At 53.5% G+C, this 21,927-nt stretch overlaps 1 protein-coding gene and 1 long non-coding RNA gene across 10 annotated transcripts in view; one reads left to right on the top strand and one right to left on the bottom strand.

Moving 5' to 3' along the window:
- The window catches only part of LOC110397418, a 24,230-nt gene extending 6,118 nt beyond the window's left edge, over positions 1-18,112 (top strand). Inside the window, exons 4-5 of one of the 4 annotated variants that reach the window (XR_002437755.1) lie at positions 152-295; positions 17,711-18,112. This is a non-coding gene — a long non-coding RNA (uncharacterized LOC110397418). Of the gene's footprint in view, positions 1-151; positions 393-1,026; positions 1,161-7,231; positions 8,515-17,710 lie in introns of those variants that run through there. The other 3 variants (XR_002437756.1, XR_002437754.1, XR_002437753.1) reach the window with 3 other exon arrangements.
- The window catches only part of LOC110397412 (schwannomin-interacting protein 1), a 27,007-nt gene continuing 6,048 nt past the window's right edge, over positions 969-21,927 (bottom strand). Inside the window, exons 1-7 of one of the 6 annotated variants that reach the window (XM_021393662.1) lie at positions 14,888-14,971; positions 6,448-6,566; positions 4,149-4,266; positions 3,332-3,529; positions 2,925-3,048; positions 2,095-2,303; positions 969-1,624 (exon numbers count right to left, since the gene is read on the bottom strand). In XM_021393662.1, coding sequence (XP_021249337.1) covers positions 2,107-2,303; positions 2,925-3,048; positions 3,332-3,529; positions 4,149-4,266; positions 6,448-6,566; positions 14,888-14,917 — 786 coding nt within the window. In that variant the 5' untranslated portion in view covers positions 14,918-14,971 and the 3' untranslated portion in view covers positions 969-1,624; positions 2,095-2,106. Of the gene's footprint in view, positions 1,625-2,094; positions 2,304-2,924; positions 3,049-3,331; positions 3,530-4,148; positions 4,267-6,447; positions 6,567-10,328; positions 10,457-14,887; positions 14,972-21,927 lie in introns of those variants that run through there. The other 5 variants (XM_021393665.1, XM_021393661.1, XM_021393664.1 and 2 more) reach the window with 5 other exon arrangements.

The following is a 21,927-nucleotide window of genomic DNA, read 5'->3' as shown; positions in this document are numbered from 1 at the left end:
CAGCTAGCTATTGCCACATGCAGGTCTCAGCAGCAAGACAACAGGAGATACTGAGAAGTGAACACCCCCACAATCATATATATTTATAGATATATATTTTCTGCATAGATTCCAAAAAAAGCAAATTAAATAAGCGGAGTTTCCATTGCAGGCAAGCACCGGGCACTCCCACCTGAGCCAGCCTTTGCTGTCGGAGCAGTGCAGCGTGGCAAAACGGCCCCAAAGTGCCCCAAAATGCTGCCAAGGGAGCTCACAGCACCCGGCCTGCTTCGGAGGAAGGAGAGGGAAAATAACAGTGAGTAAGAGTCATTTTAATAAAGCACATTTGTGGCCGGGGGGGGGGAAATGGAATTTAGATGCATCTCATGCTTTGCTGCAAACACCCCAAGTAGGTCGTCAGCCAAATGCTTTGCCAAGGGGAATTTGTTACCGGGTTGGTGGGGAAATGAAAATGTGGAAAGCAAAGGTCTCCGCTCCTGGGAGCAGAACAAAGCAGGGCCACCAGCACCCGCTGCACAGAGCAGGGCACAGCTGGCATCATGGGGGGCAGCCCCAAGGCAGAGCCCAAGGCGGAGGGGAGCAGCTGCCGTATTGCATACATTTCATACGCTGCTTCAGATTTTTAACATAGATTTTTCTTTTTTTTTTTGAATTTCTGACACGGGTGAGTCACTTAGGTATTTAGTGTGGATAATAAAATATAGAAACATCTACCGTGTGCGCCTGAGCCTAACAATAGTCACAATATTAGGGCCCGCTGAATGCTAGTATAGAAGAATAGCTTAAGTCCAGGTCATACATACATGATGAACTTACAAATAAATAACTCTACAACAATGCTGTCTTGTCTGCACAACTGTACGTGCTTGGCTCTTTCTGGTGATGACAAAGGAGGAATTGCACACTTAGCTGGCTGAGTACATCACTGGTGCATCACCGAGTCAACCACTGGTCAACAAAAAGACGTATCATATGAAACAAGTTTTTAAATGTTTATTTTACATCTTTATACATAAAACTTTCCAGGTAACTCTTTGAACCCAACTGAATGTTAATAGCACATCTAAAAATGAACGTCAGGTAGTCAACATTCACAAAATGTTGAAAACTGATTAAAATGTACATATTACCCAAAGTTACGACGTCACTACGAGGCAGGCATGTCTTTTGGACTTGTATAGCACCGTCAAGTACAGTCTCTTTATTTAAAACTACAGTGAAGAATAGAAAAGTAGTCAATGGTAAAATATCGTCCAACGTAAAATCTCTAAGCAAACAAAAATAAAGTTAAACTGCCCTCTCTCCTCAGCCATGTTTTATAATGTTATAAGTACTGTACATTTTCTGTAATAATATTATTAAAATGCCTGATATTGAGTGGCACGAGTAAAAAAAAAAAAAAAAAGAAAAATAAATTAATTAAGAAGCAGAGGCCAATCACCGGACATAAAGCTTCGGACACGACCAAGGACTAACACTGATTTGCTGCGCGCCACCGAGGACATCAGCACGTGTACAGACACAGAAGCGCGGGACAGGCGAGCTCCATCTCTGCTCCCATGGATTCTTGGGTTACTTCGCCGGCATCTTCTCTGCCATGTGCTTCTGCTGGCTCTCGGCATGTCTGGGAAGGAAGGAGAAGCCCGGTTATGTGCTGGCAAAAGCACGTGGATGGAGACGTGGTGGTGATGCCCAGGGAACAGGATGCTGAGCAAGCGCTGGGGATGGGAAGGAAACTTGGCCACAGGAAGGAAGGAAGCTGAAGCTTCCCTGCCGCAGGGAAGGCACATGTCCCTGTGCACAGACAACGTGAGGATGCTACAGTGCCGCTCACCAAAGCGCTGCTCCTTGCACACTGGAAGCCCACATCACCCCACAGATCCTGCTCTTGTGGGATTGAGGTCACTTGCACCCCAATCCCACTGACCTCCCTGTGCTGCCTGCATCTCACCATGGTGGTGACAGTCCCCATCACCTCCTGCTGCCAATGGGGCTTGCTGCATGGACACAGCCATGGCAGTGCCCGTTTTCCTGCTGGCTTTCTGGCTCCCAAAGGCTGACAGCGGGGGCAAATGGCCCGTGGCCCCAACTTACCTGGTCAGGTCCTCAATGTCCACCAGCATCGCATCCTGCTCTGTGTGCAGTTCGTCCCGGATGAGCAGCAGCTGCACCAGCTCCTCGTTCAAGCCTGGGGCCGGGGAGAGAGGAGGAGAGTTCACGCTGAGCAGGGGGAGGTTTGCAAGGAGAGGAATTTTGCAGTGTGTCAGCCACAGGCATGAGCAGCTCCACATCCCTAGCAGGAGCTGCCAGGAGGGACGGTAATTAACGAACACGAGCAGTTACAGAGGTGCACAGCAGCCCAATGAATGCGTTGGGGTTATTTTTGTCCTACAACCACCAGAGTCATTTCTTTTAAGCTTAATTAATCGTTGACAAGGGAAAGTGGAGATGCCTGAGGGAGAACCCCGGATCCTTTGGAGAGAGCAAAGACAAGGGGACAAACCAAACACAAGGACACGTGAACTGTGTTAATGTGCTGCAAGACTTATACTCAGAGGCATCTACTGGCCCGGAGGGTTTCTCCACTTGTGGATGCTACTGATGCCACAGCACAGCATCATATCAAACCACAGCCATAAAGCTACAAAAAGCCTCAAAACTGGCAGCACTTTTGGCTACTTTTACCCAACATGGGTTTGAGTCACCAGCGATGCATTAGGGGCTGGAGCAACGCTACCTTATGGAGTCCTCTGACTGCTTGATGGACAAAAGGAAAGCAAAAAGCCAAAGGAGCCAGATCTAGCAAACAACCACCTCCAGCAGCTCTTCTGCATAGCTCTGTTATCCTACATTTATCAACATTTTTACATATATCCTGAAGTAGAGGGGGCTTACCAAAGAATAATTAAACCAAGACCACTTACTTTCTATCTGTGAGTGGAGATCATTGACTATCACTTGTAGCTGCCCAATAGTCATGTCTCTTAGATCGGCGGGTTTTAAGCTCCTCTTCATCAGGCATTCGCTTATGTGAGGCATATGTGGCAGCTGGAAATCAATTTTCAACTGTTTAATTCTTTTTCCCTGGATTACTTGCATTTCTGCACAGCACCAGCTTGCACCCCACACATCCCCCTCTACAAACACCCATTTGTGGCCACAAGGAGACTACCAAAGCATCTGGCCAGCGCTCGACCCAGGCCTTCACCTCAGCTGGGAGGTCAGCACTGCACCAACACAGCACCGAGCTCCACGCCTCCCCCTCTCCTTTCCTGCTTCCCTAACACCCAGAGCAGAGAGCTGAAGGGCCGTGGTGTCGGCCTGCACTCACCAGATCCGCCACCGGAGATTTCTTCCTGTTCTGCTTCTCCACCTCCACCTGCATTTTGGCCATGGGCTTTGCCATAGCCAAGGCCATTTTGGCTTCAGCCTGGAGTTTCTTTTGCCTGGTGAGAAAATCCATGTCATCGAGGGACTCGGACTCCTCCTCGGTCGTGTCTCTGTCGGAGTAGGAAGAGCTCTGCTTGCTCTAGGGAAGCAGACACGCACCGTTACAGCCCGGCACCGCCGCCGCGGGGACAGAGCAAAGGAGCTGGCCTGCAGCTTCACATCCTCTGTATGCACACAGAGGGGTTCATTTCTACAGGCGAGGTTAAAATCACAAGGCTGCGTGGCTTTTTTTTTTTTTTTTTTAAATCAATCTGATTTCTTGATTGGCTCTTTTGAGTATTAACAGCCACTTGAGCACTGTAGATGGAAAGAGGAACCAAACAGATCAATAAGTGCCTAATGGACAAGCTGGTTAAGCTGGAGGAAAGCCCACCACCACAGGGCTGGGGCCTCTGTGTTGTACCCATGAAGGAACAGAGGAGAGGAGAGCTGATGGGAGCCGATGCTGCTCTGCACCCATTACTGCCCCAACACACAGAGCACAGAGAAAGGACGGGCAGGAGAAGGGGCACTGCCCTTGAGTACATCCCCTCTCTGCAGAAGCTCTGTCCTGAAATAGCAATTTTGCTAGCTGCCCGTCTGCTTTTACATTTCTTTCATTGACAAATGAAGGTGCTACTCTGGGGTTTAATGCCCCAGCAGTTCTCATGACGGCCCGTGTGCTCCAACGCCTCTGTGAGACGAGCCACCAGACCTACCATGGGTGACAAAGGCGTGTCCAGGCTGGTTTCTGTCTTGCTGTCATCGGCATCGCTGTCCTTGTCACTGCCGCTGTCGTTCACAAAGCAGATCTGCAAGTTCATCCCGCTCTGGAGTCTGCGGGGAGGAGAGGTGACAATGGGCACGGGGATGGGGTTGGGCTGTACCCAGTGGTGGATCTGTGATGCACAACACTCTGCTTGGCCCCAAAGCCCTGCTGCCAGCAAGACCCAAAGCCTGGGCCAGAGGTGACAATTCCTACACACAGTACCACCGCCGCACCACCACCAGCATTACCAACTGACAGCCCAGGCTGAAAACTCACCGGCTCCGCCACGACAGTGCCTCTACCACCATCTACTGATGAACAGCAGAAATACCGACATACTGCAGAGCTTCGTCATCACGGGTACGACCAAAAGGATTTACTGAGGAGTGTCACAAGGCTGTTTGTGGCACCACGGCATCGCACGGGCACTCCTCCAGCAGAGCCCTTCCCAGCTTTTGCTCCACCACTAGCTCCCAGCGTGCAATGGGGAAGAGAAGCGGTGCAGCCCTGAGCGTGGCACGATGCAGGTTTGCAGCAGGGCTGCTTGCCTCTCACACTGCACTCAGCCTCTGCTCGTTTCTCCACATTCATCTTCCAAACGATCCTTTGAGGGCAGCACTATCACCCTTCCTGCGTCCATGTTAGGGGGGGCCCATACACAAGCTGTGCAACAAGGGGGTTTATACTGGTCCTCACAGCAAACTTTACGTTTGTTTGAGTTGTATTTTTGTAATTCATTGTTGCTGTACAACAGATAGCATTAACACACAAGTTTCTGAGCCAGGCTGAGTCAACACAGTGCCCAGGTCAAGGAGCAGGATGCGGCTTTTGGAGTGGCTTCAAATTGCACCATGCAGAAAGGGAAGAGCAAGTACAAATCAGGGTCTGCAGGACACCTGCGCTTCAAGAGTGGGGCCTAAATGCCTGACCCATGCTCCTCCTAACAGAGAGGCAGAGGAGGCACCTCTGGGAGCACCAGAGCATTAGAAATAGAGGATGCTGACTGCACTGTAAAAATTCTGGATTAAAAAGGTGCACAGCTGGGAAGCAGCAACCGGCCTGGAAAGGATTCCAGGAAACATTCTGTGGGACACAGCTAGATGCAGAGCCCTTCCCCGTGAGCATGCACCAGCTGCTCACTGTGGCAGCCAGCATGGGCTGCAGCAGCCCAGCTCCTCCACTGCCTCCTCCATGGCCCCACGTGATGTACACGGAACCCCTGATTCAATACACAGGGCGCTCTGCTGCAAAACGAGCATGCTACAGTGCAAGGATGCTGCAACATGAGGATGCAACAGTGCAAGGATGCATCCTGTGCGTCCTCAGGGCACTGGGACAAGGGCTGGAAGCACTGCGGTGGAGTGATGGGGACCATCAGCCTCTCCTGGGTGTCCCGACCCATGCAGTGTATACCACTGCTCTGCCTGGACTATAAATACAAAGTGCTGCAACACTCAGCTGCATCTGATGTTTTCTCATGGTACAGCTGCCCAACCCTGCTCAGGATGTTAATTAGACCTGCTCTATAATTACGAGACAGCGGTTACCGTTTGAGCTGTAACCACACAGAGCACAACTTTCCTTTTCACACGCGTTTGTGGTTCAGCTGTATTTTGCACTTGCACCTCCGTGCTGCCCTAGTAGGATTCCTCATGGTTTTATGCCTCTCGCAGGTTTTTTTCCTCCCCACTCCATGCCTGCTCACAGCACAGAAGGCAACTGAGCTGCCCAAGTGCTGTGGACCCCCCAGGCTGCTCAGTGCAACCAAGAGAGCCAGCTGATGACCAGCATGAAACATACTTCCAACAGGCAGCCACCTCTTGAACCACCAATGGAAGATGCTCTTTCACAAACCAATGAGTTTGTTTTTTAACCAGCTTTCACAGGATCACAGAATGGTTTGAGTTGCAAGGGACCCCTGAAGGCCATCGGTCCCACTCCCCGCAATGCACAGGGACACCCACAGCTCCAACAGTGCTCAGAGCCCGGACCCTGACCATGAGCACCTGCAGGGATGGGGCACCCACCCCTCTGGGCAGCCTGTTCCCAAGGCACTTGGGTTCACTGAACCTCACGAGGTTCTCCTGGGCCCCCTGCTCGAGCCTCATCATTCACCACGCTAACCCAGCAATAACACCAAGCCCTCTCCTGCTTTGGACGTGCACATTTCAGCCAGAATTCAGACCCACAACTCCTTGACCAACGCCACCAAGCAGCCCAGCCTCCACCCACCCCGCAGCCCCGCGTACCGGGAGGACAGGCTGGGCTTGCCGCTCTTGCTGCAGCCGGTGTAGAGCCCCGGGCCATCGTCGAAGAAGCTGCCAAGAGCCAACTTCTGCCTGATGGACTCGCGCTCATTCTTCTGAGCCTGCAGGGGAAGGAGTGTAGGAGAAGTGCCATCAAATGACCATGTTCTTAACATAGAGGCATTTTTTGAAGAAGGTTAGGCTATGGGGTAGATTGAAATGGATCACCGAACTGTGGCTGCGCAATCGATGTGCAATAAATGAGAATCACAGGTCCGTACCCCAAATGAACAGCAGTGCTGCTCTGGTGTCTGTCAGCAACGGATTACAAGAAGGCAAATTATGGACAGAAGGAACCTTTGGAAGCCCTCAAACATTTCATGTTAAAGTAACATGTAACAGCTGATGAGGAATATACAGCAAAAGAAAATGTACCAGGCAAGCCAATGTAACCCAGCGCCCCATATTTTGCCCAACTGAAATAACGCACCTTTATGTGACAGAGGGAAGTGACATACAATGAAATGCAAATTATTAACGCAAAATAGCTAATCATTTAATCTAACCCCAGCGCTGACAGCCTATATTACAGCATCGTGCTGCCCATTATGTTGTCAATCTCTTACCAAAATACGTACTTTATTTGTAACCTAACTCCTTTGCCACCACTACAAATAATTTAGAGCATTGAAAACAACGCCCATAGCATCAAGGGGTATTGAATTTTCAAGCTGTTTCCTGTTTTCTTTTTCTACATTATTTACCGGCGATGTTCCTGGCCTGGTAGCACACCACCCCTTTGGGAATTAGGAGAGGAGCTGCTATTTTGAAGAGCGAGCCCAAATGAGGCGAAGCAGTGACGCGTAACCCAAGGAAAACAGAATTTTTGTGTCTCTTGTGCCACCCATTGCACCCCTGGGCACTGCTGCCACCCTGGGCATGTGGTGGGTGGGAAAGATGGAAGAAACACCAATCAGTGTCCACAGTGCACCTTCCCTTCTTCAAAAAAAATCATAGAATCATGGAATGGTTGGGTTGGAAAGGACCTCCAACATCACCCAGTTCCAGCCCCCCTGCCGTGGGCTGGGTGCCCCCCACCAGATCAGCTGCCCACGATCCTACCCAGCTTGGCCTCGAACACCTCCAGGGATGGAGCACCCCATGCTTCTCTGCCAAGGACCTACCTCCGAGCTCAGCTGCCTCCAAGCGCCAGAGGGGCACATCCCCATGGCACGTTCATATTCCATGAAATCGTGGCCACTTCTCTTCCCACCCACAGGACCTCTTCCATCCCATCCTCGCGCTCAGACATTCCTGTCTCCCTCCAGAAGTGGGGGGCTGCAGGACAGGGCCAGACATTCCCTCCACGCCAGCCCCACCTCCAACCCGTGCTGAAAATCACTCCTCTTCGCCCCCACATGTTTTCCCCTTACAGATAGAGCTCTCTCCAGACCTGCTATAATTTTGCTCCACATCCCACTGTGGCTGCAGCTGCTCCCAGTCTGACATCTGTACATTTAATCAATGTGCCATTTGTCCGCCCCGCCAGGTCATTACCAGGGATACGAAATAACGCTATTCCCAGCCCTGAGCTCAGCATATCCCATCTTATAGAACAGACACAGCATAATGACCATAAAGAAACGGAGAGTCCGATTTGTTATGATAAAATAGGGAACAGTTACTAAGAAATAGAATATACCTAAGGGAACTGGACTTTATGCTGTAGATAAATTACCCGCCAGCTGCACGATGCGTCCCGAGCGGGGCACTGAAAACTGGAAAGGAAAACTGCATGTGGTTTTTCTGACTATCAAATATACTCACTTTGTATATAAAACATAACGCCTCGAATAAAATGTAAAGGTACGAGCAAGGAAAACGTAAAACCATGTTATATTTAAATGTATATTTTGACACCGTGTCCCCCAGCTCTGTGTCCCAGCATCAACCATCACTGAGCATCCTCAGGGGGTTTAAAAAAAAAACCCAAAATAATTAAACCCCTGAGTTGATAAACAGGAAAAAGATCTGGTAAGAAGCTGAAAAGATTTAAAAAAAAAAAAAAAATCTGAGAAGTTGTGAACTGATGAAGATTCATGCGTGTGTTAGGAAGGGGAGTGCTCTGGGGCTCCTGTTTGGACGACACAAGTTTGGGGTCCCCACGTCACCCTGTGTGGGTCCCTTCTTGGCCATCTCAGTTCGATGTTGGCCCATTGGCTGCTCGCACCACCGGCAGCAGCGCCCACATCGCTGCCTGACCCACTTTATCTCCTACTGACCTATTTTTTTTTTACATGCATTTCCTTCTGCATATACACAACACTGGGTGAGCATGGAATTGTTCAATACTTAGCCTGTACGGACACGTACACCTACCGACCCATGCACAAGGCATACTGGTTTACCACAAAAAGCCCACCCAACACCCCAACATCACCCCGCCGGTGCCGTGGTCCCCACGCAATCCCCATCCTTCAGGCTGTCCCCGACTGACCCGTGGAGGGATGGGAACCACGAGATTCCTGCTGATTTCTGAGAACTGAGAAAAGCCCACAGCGCATCGCCCACGCTGTATGACTGATGTCACTTGAGAATCAAGAACTGGGCTGCTCCACTCACCCACTCTGCCGGCTGGACTGATGTAGCATGCGGGACGTGGTATTAGCAGCCTTTATGCACTACAGACGTCACCCAAAAGAGCAAATAAAAGCGCACATTAAATATTTATTTGCAACCCAGGTGCCGCAGCAATTTCCCAGGCTCCGCGTTGCACTTTGGAACCATCCACCATCAACAGCCCTCCATTAACAGCGGACGACAACGACATTTCTGGAGCTGTACCGATCGATAACAAGGGCTGAGCAGCCAGCATGGCTGCTCCGCGTGCTGCTCGGGGAACAGCACAACAAACACGCAGAACCATTAGGGTTGGGAAAGAGCTCTGAGATCCCCAGCTCACCCCACCCTGCCCACGTCCCTCAGTGCCACATCCCCACGGTTCTGAACACCCCCAGGGACGGTGACCCCAGCACTCCCTGGGCAGCTGTGCCAGTGCCCAAGTACTCATACAGAGAAGAAATGTTTCCTAATATCCAATCTGATGCGACTTAAGGCCATTACCTTTTGTCCTAGGATTGCAGGTTAATCAGTGCCTGCAGGGCAGGGCTGCTCCCATCCAGCCGAGGGGTTAAATCCTATGGGGGACATCAGGGGACATCACCCCAGCACCTTGGAGCTGCCTGGTCCCCGCAGCCACGCCATGGAGGCTATTTTTGCCAGGGACTGTCATTACCAGCCATGGACAATTACTATATTTAAAGTCCCAGACCCGTACACAGCGCCCTTTTTTATCTCCGTACATTACAAAGGCTATGATTGGACTCGCCAGCAGGAATTATAATTATGCAACACTTGTTTTTATACGGATAGACTTGCTAGAAAAACACAACGTAAAGTCAAATGTTCGTATTCCCTCCAGCCATGTGGCACGGAGCCCTACAAATGCCAGCTCTCCTGGTCTGAGGAGGTGTCTGGGAACGCCCCTGGGGGTGAAGCTGTGACGAGGACACGCAGAGGGGGCAGTTCTGCCACATCACACCGGGCAGAAGGCATCTGTGATTAAAGGCAGCGGTGGGGCACGTGCATCCCAGCACTGCGCTCTTTAGGGCTGCCAAGTGGCCATGCATGCAGCCCCGTGCATGGATTTCCATGCATGGAGCACGGAGCATGCAGCTCCACGCACACAGCTCCATGCATGGAGTTCCATGCAGGTAAGCCCCTCTCCGCAGCCCCGTGCATGCAGCCCCACGCCCCGTGAACGCCGCTTGGCATCGCCCGTCCTCGCAGAGCGCGCCGACAAAAGGCCCCTTTTTGTCTCCTACCTTTTTATAATTCCCCTCCACGTCCCGCGCGGATGCCTGCCCGATGATGTCACCCATTCCATCACCGGCCCCGCTCATGGCCCCGCTCCCCGGGCTCTCCCCGCGGGCACATCTCCCATCTCCGCGGCCGTGGCACCGGGTCCGCTGCTCCCTGCTCCTTGCGGGCGCGGGCCTTGCCCTAATAAAGTCAAAGCCGTGGGCAGGCGGCGGAGCGGGACCGGGAGAGGAAAGCCGAGGGCTTCCTCCAGCCACTGGCAGCGCCGGGTAAAAATAGCCCCAAGTGCTGCACAAGGGCAGGAAAAATCCCGGTGTCTGATGTCAGAGCCACAACCTCTGACAGCGAAGTGACTGCAAAGCGAAGCTCGCCTCCAGTATCAGCTTCCCCAGCGAGCTGCTTCTGGGCTCAGAGAGTTTTTTCGGGTGCAAAATGAGCTCCTGGGAAGTAACCAACAGAACCCAAGTGGCATTTGACGCGCAGCCCGGACCCCATCGCCCGTCCCACGGGCTCGCAGGGCCTCAGCCCGGGGGGCACAGCCCCGGTATCCGCACGTCTCCCCAACCCAGGAGCTCGGGGATCGTGCAGGGGATCCTTCAGGTCACGGGGTTCATGTCCTGTTTGGTCAGTGCGGCACAGCGGCAGCAGCGCTGCTCCCCGGTGTGACACAGCTCTGCGGCGCGGCACAGGAATACTCAGCAACCCCACAGTGACAGATCCAAGTCCTGGTGACACCACTCGGCTTAAAAGGCACACTCGGTGGAGTCTGCCGGCTCTGATCACCCCCAGGTTAATAAGCATCACGGCATGACCCCATCCTGAAGTTGCAGGGGAAATAACAACAACAGCAGCAACGCTACGAGGCACTGCTTAATCCCGTCTCTTTCCCAGGACGCACAGCTCTCTGCCTGTCTCATTCTTTCTGCTTCCCCTCCACCGCTGACTCACTGTGTCACTTCCCAGCGCTGCTAAAATTAACTTGCCCCGCTGACAATGGGGACCCTGACGTCGGCGGCGATAACGCCGCTTGTTCTCAGCCGAGCTTTGTGCAGAACACAATGCAGCCTGCAGCACCGCCGCTGCGCGCACCGACCCTCCATTTCTTCAAGGAAAGGGTTTGGTTTTTAGTTCTGCAAACGCTCAGACATCACAGAGTCATTAGGGTTGGGAAAGACCTCTAAGATGCCCAAGTCCAACTGTCAGCTCACCACTCTCATGCTCAGGATCTCTCCCAGCACACAGCAGGGGTTGCTATGGGCCCCGGGGTCCCGTCCTGCAGATGTGTGGTGGAACAGGAGGGGATGGGAGAGACGTCCTCCAGGTCAGAGAATCGCAGAACCATCCAGGTTGGGAAAGAGCTCTGAGTTCCCCAACCCAACCCCAGCGCACCCCCACCATGCCCACATCCCTCAGTGCCACATCCCCACGGTTCTGGAGCACCTCTGGCAATGGTGACCCCACTGCTCCCTGGGCAGCTGATGCAACGACTTTTGGAGAACAAATGTTTCCCAATATCCAACCTGACCTTCCCCTGGCACAATGTGAGGTCCTATCAGTAGTTACCTATAACAATAATACAGTAATCCATGTCACAAGAAAGTTCCACTGAAAGGAAGCAGGCAGTGCAGCATCTCTCCCTGGATACGTTCCTCTCCCTACCACAACAGCAGCACCATAAATCTGAGACGTAAACACCGCAGCCTTCATGCCCCTGGCCCTGCCACCCAGGCTGGGCTGCAGCCCCACACCAGAACGCCCCATACAGGAGGAACCTCTCAGTGCAAGCCACAGATGCGGTCCCACCCTGTCCCTGGTGACAACGCCGGTTGCAGAGCATCTTTGTGCAAAGCAGCGGGCACCGTCAGCTGCGGGTTCCTCCTGGGGAAGGATGCAGACGTCAGATTGCATCAGCTGCAAGCCGGCTCCATGGTTACAGCGCTGCCGAGTGCAAGGGGAGCGCTGCGAGAAGCAGCCGGAGCCACCTGAGGCTGCTCGGCTTTTTGCAGCATCAAAGGAGAACTTGGTGCTGGTTTGAGTCGATGCAAAGCCCCGAAATGATGTTGGTGCTTACTCCATCCGGAGAGGGAACCGCCACCAGCCCCTTCTGCTCAGCATCAGCTTCCAAACGCTGCTGTCATTGAGCTATCAGAGGAAAAGCCCAAATACCCCATGAACTAAAACAAACCACTGCAGATCGGGGGACAACGCTGACCCCGCCTTCCCACCTCGGCTTTAGCACATCCCATGCTCCCCACGTATTTTGTAGAGCGTCCCTGGGATCAGACTAAATGAGAAGGCCCTCAGCCTGCTTCCCAGAACGCAGCCTTTGTTCTGTGCCATGGCTACTGCTCCGGGAGCAGCGGTCAGCGTGCTGCGGCCGCGCTGCAGTTGTATGGCCCATGTGGGGTTACTTCTCAAAGGCCCAGTGTACGAACTCCAACCACATCGGGGCCTGGGCCCTGCACCTCGCTCACCACCCTGTGCATCTCTGTGGGCAAAGTGGAGCCCGGAACAAAATATTTGGCATAGGAAAATAAATCAGCATAAAACGGGAAAGGAAATAGCTAAGAGGAAGCTACTCTTTGTTCATACTTCGGTTATTCGTAGCCTCCGGGCTCCATGTCCTCGTTTGGTTACTCAGAGGTTCCCAAAGGGGATTCTTCTATCAGATTTTAGGAATTCCCCGTTGGTGGAGGCAGACCCCGGGTAGGGCTGGCAGTGCCTGGCCACGGCAGCACGCAGGCGGCCTCAGGGCAGAGCTCGGAGCCTCCTGAGCACAGAGAACCCAACAGAGAGCAAAGGGAAGAGCGCGAGGGCAGCAGGTTCCCAGGCCGCCGCCCTCTGCTGCGCTCGGGTCACAGCTTTTCTGCTGCATTTCCCTAAGACAAACATGTCCCCAGCCTTTCTCCACGCGCTGCCTCGCTCCTCTGTTTGTTCTGCAGCTCTCCTAAATCCCCAGGAGCTGCAGAGAGCCGCGTGGGCAGGGATGCGAGGAGCAAGGGCAGGCACGGCCGCCCCAACCCCAGCTCTGCTGGCTCCCAGTCGGAGCCGCAACCCAGGCTCGTCGGTCACTGGGGGATTCACGTTTGGCCTTAGGGCTGATGGGCCGGCGGGGGTAGGAAGGCAGCGAGACAGATTGCACTGAGTGCCTGTTTCCCTGAGATCTGCATTCCTTCTGCCTATTTCCGCCCTCATGTTTACTGCTCTGGAGGAGAGAAAGCAGTTCCTAAACAAGCAGGTTGATGGAAGCAGATCCAAGGTGCAATGAAACCGGGGCATCAGCACGCAGGGATGCTGCCAGGCCGGCACCGGGCACTGCCCCCAAGATCCGCAGCGTCTCACCAAACGTGCCAGGAAAACATCCACCGCACACAAACAATGGCCCCATTTATAACGACAGGAGAGCAACAGGCTCGGAGCTGCAGAAAAAAACAGCTTCCCTCCAGCAGGGAGGCCGAAAAAACAGCATTTTGGCTTTTTTTTTCCAAAGGAGCCAAAAAGGGAAATTCATTTCCAGAAGCACTTGCTGCAACGTAAGCACTCCCTGAGAAAACAACTGATTTCCCCCTGTATACAGAGACATGCACCTCTATCGTTTCCGTTCACGCTGCCTTCAGCAGTAAGAGATGTTCAGCCTCAGGACAACGCGGCGCCTGGATTCAGAGAACGCCGCGGCCGAGCCGCTGCCCAGCACAGCCCCTCTCCCGAGGCCCAGCTCTGCTGCTGGGAATGCTGCTCGGGCATTCTGCAGCACGCCCCGCACGTCCGCACTGCTCAGCGCAGGGGATGCGCGGACGGAACAACCGAACAACCCAGCCCCAAACGCTGCCCTTCCCCGCGCAGGTGCACCCGCAGCAGCACCAGCCCTCTCGGTACGGAGCAACGACGGCGCAACAACGATGGCAGACCCATCGAGTCATTGGGGTTGGCAAAAACCTCCGAGCCCATCAAGTCCAAGCGCCAACCCAACCACACCACAGCACCGAAGCGCGGCCACAGGGGCCGCATCGACAGCGGGATGCCGGGCTCCCACCTCGGGATGGGTGCTGCCCCGACGGGTGGGTGCTCGGCGGGGTCTCGCTCCCCATCCCAGCCCCGTAATTCGTCAAGCGGCGCAACGTAACGCGTTCAGAGATCGTTCTCATCTGGGTCGGCTCTCCTGCAGAAATACGGGACGTGCGGGGAGAGAACCACGCGGGTCGTGCGGGGCCGGCGGATCGCACGCACTCACCCGGAGCAGCTTCATCTGCAGCGGGGCTGCGGGGCGCCGGGCTGCGGGCGCGTTGCGGGGCGGGCTGCCGGCGGGACCGGAGCATCCCCGAGCCGCGCCGCGCCGCTCAGCCCCACCGCGGCTCTCACTGCGGCTGCGAGCATCACATGGCGAGCACAAAGCCCGGCCCGACCGCGGCTCCTCCACAAAGGCTGCCGGAGAGCGCTCCCCGCGGCTCCGTTTCCCCGCGCCGCCCGCAAATCCCTACGGAGAAAAAAAAAAAAAAAAAAAAAAAACCCACCGCAACAAACCCGCGTCCTCCTCCCCCCCCGGCCCGGCCCCGCAGTCCCTCACCCGGTAGGCGCAGTTTTCCTGCAGGACCATCTCCGAGCATCCCGCGGCCGCTAAGATGGACGCTGCCGCCCGGCCCCGCCTGCTCCGCCGGGCGCGGGGGGAGGGGGGCGGGGGGGCGCGGGGCTCGGCTGCTTCCCGCACCGCGCGGCCCCGCAGCGCCTCCCCGCTGCGCCAGCCCGGCCCACCCGAAGCCCTAACTGCCCCAAGGCCTGCGGGAATCAAGGAAATACCCAACGAGTGTCGTTATCCCTGGCGGTGCTCATGGCCATCAGGTTGGATGGGGCTCTGGGCAACTTCAGCCGGTCCCTTCCAACCCAACCGGATCCATCGGTCTGTCATCTTCGTGGCCCCTTGAAATCCAACCATTCCATGGCTCTATGAGCTTTGAGGCCCCTTCCAACACAACCGTTCCAACCCAACCATTCCATCCTTCTGCCATCTTTATGGCCCCTTAAAATCCAACCAATCCATGGCTCTATGAGCTTTGAGGCCCCTTCCAACACAACCATTCCACAATTCTATGATCTTTAAGGCTTCTTCCAACCCAACCAATCCACAGTTCTATGAGCTTTGAGGCCCCTTCCAAACCAACCATTCCATGATTCTATGATCATGGAGGCCCCTTCCTACACAACCATTCCAACCAAACCATTCCACGATTCTATGACCTTTAAGGCCCCTTCCAACCCAACCATTCCATGGTTCTATGAGCTTTGAGGCCTCTTCCAACCCAACCATTCCATCATTCTGTCACCTTTATGGCCCCTTAAAATCCAACCATTCCATGGCTCTATGAGCTTTGAGGCCCCTTCCAAACCAACCATTCCATGATTCTATGATTCTTAAAGGCCTCTCACAACCCAACCATTCCATGGCTCTATGATGGCTCTGCAGAGGTTTTCTGCAGAATGATGGCTCGCTGCCCTGTGCAGATAGTTTTGTTGCCACTCCAAAATAACACTATGAGATCTGCAAACATCCCCCGCAAGCTCAGGCCAGAGGCACATGGGGGAACTGAACCCCCACTTTGCTTTCTACTGTAGAAATCTCAATAGAAAAAAAAAAACTGCAAAGAATGGAGGAACAAGTTAGTGATTCTATGCCTTCACAGCCTGCCGGCACTGAGTCCTCACTGAGCTCCCATTATCTCAGTTTGCTTGCCTTCTGGGGGCTGACAGCTGCCCCCACACCCCCACCTGCAAGAGTCTGGAGCACTGCTGGCCATGAGGACACAGCAGCTCCCACATTCCAGCCCTGCTTTCTGCTGGGCACAGCTCACTCCCGAAATGGCCACGGCCTCCCCAGGGCAGCACTGCCCAGCGATGAGCTCACATGGCTTTATTCTGCAGTACCAGCTATCGCCTGCTCCTCCTCGCAGCCAGCTGTGAGGTTCCAAAATGTAAATGACTGCAGAGACGCGGCACTTGCTCCCAGACTGGATTCCTGCACCAGATGTGCCTGCATAAAAATCGGCCTTTGTGGGAAAACAGCTCTGCCCCAGCTCTGCCGGCTCCTCCTCCGCGCTATGGGGGAGATAACAGCAACCTGCAGCTTCACCAGGAGTGGAAACGTAGGTGGTAGGAAAAGAGCTACAAGAACCTGTGGGATAACGTTCAGAAATGAAGGATAAATACACCACTGGCCTGAACACGGCTTCCTCCTGCATCTGCAAAGCGTCCCATTCACTGAGGCAGGGCTTCCCAAGCATCAGCATTTAAACATTCACTGCCGGCACTGCATACACAAGGGAAAAGCTTGACCAGGCGCACTGCACATCCTGTAGCTAATCACTGGGACGCCGTCAGTTATTACAGAATCCTTAAGGTTGGAAAAGACCTCTGAGAAAAGAAGGACAACCACCTGGTGGCCCCAGTGCTGGGGGAAAAAACGTCATTTCTGAGTCCATGCCCATCCCCAGCTCTCCCACAGCCGTCCCCGCGCGGGGGAAACATCCTCAGACATAACCACAGGACGTGGTGGGGGCACATCCCCACCTCCACGGGAAGGAAGTGAGCCACGCGGGGGAGCAGCGGGCAGGAAACCGCGTCCGGCCCCATCCCACCGCACTCCCCACTTCCCATGGCCCACGCACTTATCGGCACACACACCCCGTGCTGCGTGCTGACCCCTGCCCCGTAACGCGGGGACACAGACCCGCTCCCACCCGCCCAGCTGGGAATTACACGGGGCATCACGGGATTTCATCTTTATTTGCCGGCGATTTACCGGGAGTTATGGATTTAGCTCCTCTTTAAGCCAAGCTAAAGCTTCCCAGGGTTTAAATCTAGCAAGAAAGGAAGAAAAAAAAAAAAAAAAAAAAAAAGATTATTTTTTTAATCGGTTAATACCAGAAATCTCCTTGGAAAGGAGAACATTTGTTTGGATTACATTCATGCCTAATGCTTTGGACTATTACTTCTTTCTCGAGGGAGGGCGACGCTGAGCAGCCTCCCACCCCTCGCCATGTGCCGCTCCTCCCCGGGAGCAGATAATCCCCAGGCTGTGTAACAGCCACCCTGCCCCTCCACACAGCCCGGGCCACAGCTTCCCAGGAAGCGGTGGAGTCACGGTCCCTGGAGGTGCTGATGAAACGTTCAGATGTAGGAGAGGACACGGTTCAGTGGGAGATATTAGTGATAGATGGACGGTTGGACTGGGCCATCTTGGAGGCCTCTTCCAACCTTGGCGATTCTATGATTCCCATTCCCTCCTGTAAAGCACCAACAATTTCACCCCAATGTTACAGTGCTGCCAGCGCCCCAGAATGCTGGTACCCACACTCCACAGCACCCAGGTACCCACAGCTTTTTGGTGCTCCAATAGGGAAAACCACGCGGCCAACCTCCAGACATCCCATCTGTACCGGCTCGCCGATACAGCGCACAGCCCTCATTTCCGACGGTGCCGTTCATCAGCTGGCTCACACGTGCTTCATAGAGGATTTACAAACGGCCTGATGATTAGCAGGTGTGATCTCCCGCCAGTTATTTGCTGCTCATGAATGGGGAACCAATTCTCCATTCTAATGAGCGCGGAGAGATAGCAACCGAAGAGCCACTGCTGCCTGCCCGCGATTGTATGTATGTGCTTAAGGATAAGCTGCTCCTTCGGAAATGCAATATCACGCCATGCAAAATGCTATGGAGAACACGAGCCCTCCAACAGTACAATACAAAGCTGCAAGACTTTGTATTAATGTAAATAAATTAGCATGTTACAACCCACCTTGCTCTGCAGTGCTATTTCTGTCCTGTGAGGGAGAGGGTTTGCAGCGAACTCCATCAGCCACGCGTAATATTCAATGCATTCTGTGCAGACACGTGCAGCTCAGACCTGATGCCCACGGCATGGCAGGGTTTTGGGGACCGCCTGCCAAAACCACAGGTGCTCAGCCCCAGCACTTCCTTTCTGCATCCTCTCACCCAGCACAAACCCAAAGCAGCACCAAGCCCAAGTCAAAGCCACTCAACATTGACAGCCAGCAGATGGGCTGCGCCCGCATCCTCAGTAATAAATCACCCAACTTCGATGAATTTCCCAATTTGCAATAAGTTACAGAATTTCATTGATCAAAAATGATAGCTTTTCCCTTTCATGTCCTTCAGGGCGGCTTTTGCCCCCACAAGGTCTTCCAGGACAACACTAGGAACAGGACCAAGGGGATGCACAGCACCATGCAAAAGCCCCCAGAGTTGACATGGAGACGGTGCTGCTGGCTGGCAACCACAGCCTCTCCATTTCCAACAGAATGGGGCTAAATTGGTTCTTCTCCATGGTGGAGAGTGGTAAAATAAAGGGTTTTCCTCATCTCCAGGTGGGCATCTAGAAGCAGAGGGGGAACGCTGGGGGACACTGACAGCTCCCACACCCAAAGTTTTCACAGAATCGTTTGAGTTGTTCTGGAGCTGAAATAGAAAGATTTGAGTTGGATGGGAACCTTAAAGGGCATCAGTCCCACTCCCTGCAATGAACGGGGACACCACAGCTCCATCACGTGCTCAGAGACCTTGAAATGGGGTTACTCCAGCACCAGTCACCTAGAGCCACCTGCCCCACTCCCAGCAGGCGGTGGCTGGGAGGCTCAGGCAGGGGAAGTCTCACAGAGATCTCATTTAATTGCCAAATGTGTGGAAGAAGACCCGATTAGGAACTTGCAGGCTGAAGAATTACACAGACCACGCTCCCACGTCACCCAAAATTCAAAGCTTCTCCATCCAACACAGCCAAATCCAACACAAACACGCTGAGACACGGGGCAGAAATACGCAGCTGGGGACTTGGCAGCTGTGAAGTTCGGTGCCCGTAACAAAGCCTAGCAGAAATCTTTGCTTTTATTTTTCTCTTTCCTTCCTATTTGGCCGCTCACAAAGCCACCAGCAGCAGCCCAGCAGCTCCCCACCCCGTACACAGGTCTTGGTGGCACCCTGGGGTCAGCGCAGCGGGGCTGCAGGGCAGAGTGGCTCTCACCACAACGAGGGAGGCACACTGAGCACAAGGGATGGAAAATGCTAAAAATACCAGTAACAGCAAGGGTGGGTCCCAGCCGAGCGCTGTTAGTCACACAGCGCGGGAGCTGCAGCCGGCAGCTCCATATAAGAGCAAAGGAGCGATGCTCGCCTCGTAAATCAGATTTGTCACTCTCCCTTTGGCTGTGGGCTTTGCCTTCCAGCGAGCCCAGCTCTGGGAGCCCTCTGCTTTCAGCAGTTCCACGGCGGGGCTCTGCTCGGCCTCCTCCCATAGCACTAACTGCAATCACAGTAATTCACCCCCAAGCCAAGAGCACAGCACTGCTGCCTGTGCTCTGTGCAGGGGAGGACACCTGTCTATCCGGGAGCAACCTGAGCAGAAAACAAAGCCCAAGTGGTGTTCACTGCTCCAGCCCCCTGCTTTTGCACACCGACCCATGCTTTTCCAAAGCTTCAGGAACCCCGCAGCAGCACAGCTATTGATATGCCCTTATCAACCCCGTCCTTGTGCACCACAGGAGGGCATGGGCTGACCCGCAGTTTGGACAGCTGTGGGCTCATTTCCACCTCTGTTGGGTACAAAACCCACACACAAGAGTAGCGAGCATACATTAAGCTGTACATCACAGAACCATTAAGGTTGGGAAGGCCTTCGAGGGTCCTCAGCCCAGTGTCATTCCATCCCCACCATGCCCACTGCCCACGTCCCTCAGTGCCACATCCCCACGGTTCTGAACACCTGCACGGACGGTGACCCCAGCACCCTGCACAGCCTGTGCCAACGCATCACCACTCTTTCAGAGAATAAACATTTCCTGACACCCAGCCTGACCATGTGCTACAGACAACACCAGCAGCCCATCTAAACGCAAACCCCTCAGTGCAAAGCAGAGGTACAACCCCGAAGCCCCCAGGAGCTCCCCGGTGCCACGGAGGCTCTTGAGCATCTATTATTAATATCACCAACTCCAGTGTTATTAACCTTCAGCTAATTCTACGTCCAGATGCATCTCATTAGCGCAGCGAACGAGGTGGGAGGTTGGTGCCTGTAACGGGGACACTGCGCGGCAGCACTGGGGAAAGCCAGGGAGGCCCCGGGGAAGCGGCACAGCCCCCAGCATCAGCTGGAGCTGGTGGGGATTGCAGTGACGTGGGGACAGGTCATGCCCTGGAGCACGAGCAGGGTGGTCGGGGCTTCAGCACGGCTGGCACGACCGCAGTGCCAAAACCAACAGGTGTGACGTTCTGGTGGCACTTTCCCATGACACAACCAGGGACAACGTGGGCACAGAGCTGCGCTGGGCTCTCCTTGCAGCACGGCTCCGTGCACGCAGCGACAGCACCAGGGCTTGTGCTTCTCTATTCACTGTAACTAATTCTGCACGCGTTCATCTGAGCTTGCCCCCATTCCTTGCAAAAAAGAAGAAAAAAAAAAAAAAAAAGGAGGAACATTTGCATCCTTTTTTCTTTTTTCCTCAAGAACTTTAACGTTCTTCTTTTCCCCGCTTTGCTGTGGTGTGCCATAAATCATTTTGTTAGAGCTGTCTGCCCAGGGCAAGGCTGGAGCCAGCGATGAGCGCAGAGCCTTCACCTAACACAGAATCCTCTTTCACGAGGTGCAGGTGAAAACCAGGCACGAAGACTCGGCCTCCTGCCACGTCCTTGTCACACTGCTCCACAACTCCCTCAGCCCTTCAACAAAACGACCCTCAGCAGCTCCTCGTGTTCCCTGCATGGGAATAAACCCAAACCCTACCCAGAGCTGTCTTCCTCAGGAAGAATGAAATAAAAGCAAGGCCCCTTCATCTCTAGCTAGAGGCTGGCTTTGTGATTTTCAGCTGGTGAAACACAAGGAGAGGAAGCAGGAGAAGAAAGGAGAGGCTCACCAGGCTGTGTCGGTCCTTGTTGAGCTATCAGACGTGGGGCACTAATGCAAATGCACAGCACAGAGAACTCAGCAAGGAACATCAGTCACAGATTACTCGCTTTTAAACCGCTGAGATCAGTTTATCATCAAATTCCTATCGGGAAGGAAAACAAAACATGATGGCCACACAAAACCCAGGCACAGAATTCTGCTATTTCCCCAAGTCCCTCTTTAATAAGTTCAATATGGGAGTTACATTAAATAAAAAATTTAGATTAAATTTTTAATAACTCACTAAAAGCGTCTCAATCCTCTGTGGACCATACATACTACCAGTTTCTGTGTGCATAAAGAATTAAACACTTCCATATAGTTCTCTCTCACTTTTTTTCCAGCATTGCCACCTACCAACCGAGAGCAGTAAATCTCATCCCTGCACCTTTCCTTTCCTTTTGCCTTTCCTCTTTCTCCTTTCCATTCCCTTTTCCTTTCCCTTCCTTTTTCCCTTCCTTCCCTTTTCCTTTCCCCTTTCCTTTCCCTTCCTTTTTCCTCTCCTTTCTCCTTTCCCTTCCCCTCCTTCTTCCTTTCCTTTTCCCTTCCCTTTCCTTTCCCTTCCTTTTTTTCCTTTCCCTTCCCCTTTCCTTTCCTTTTTTCTTTTATTTCATTTTTACTTTTCCCTTTCCCTTCCTCTTTCCTTCTCCTCTTTT

Source organism: Numida meleagris, chromosome 4, assembly GCF_002078875.1.
Source record: "Numida meleagris isolate 19003 breed g44 Domestic line chromosome 4, NumMel1.0, whole genome shotgun sequence".
NCBI lineage: Eukaryota > Metazoa > Chordata > Aves > Galliformes > Numididae > Numida > Numida meleagris.
This window is presented reverse-complemented; position numbering and strand designations above follow the sequence as displayed.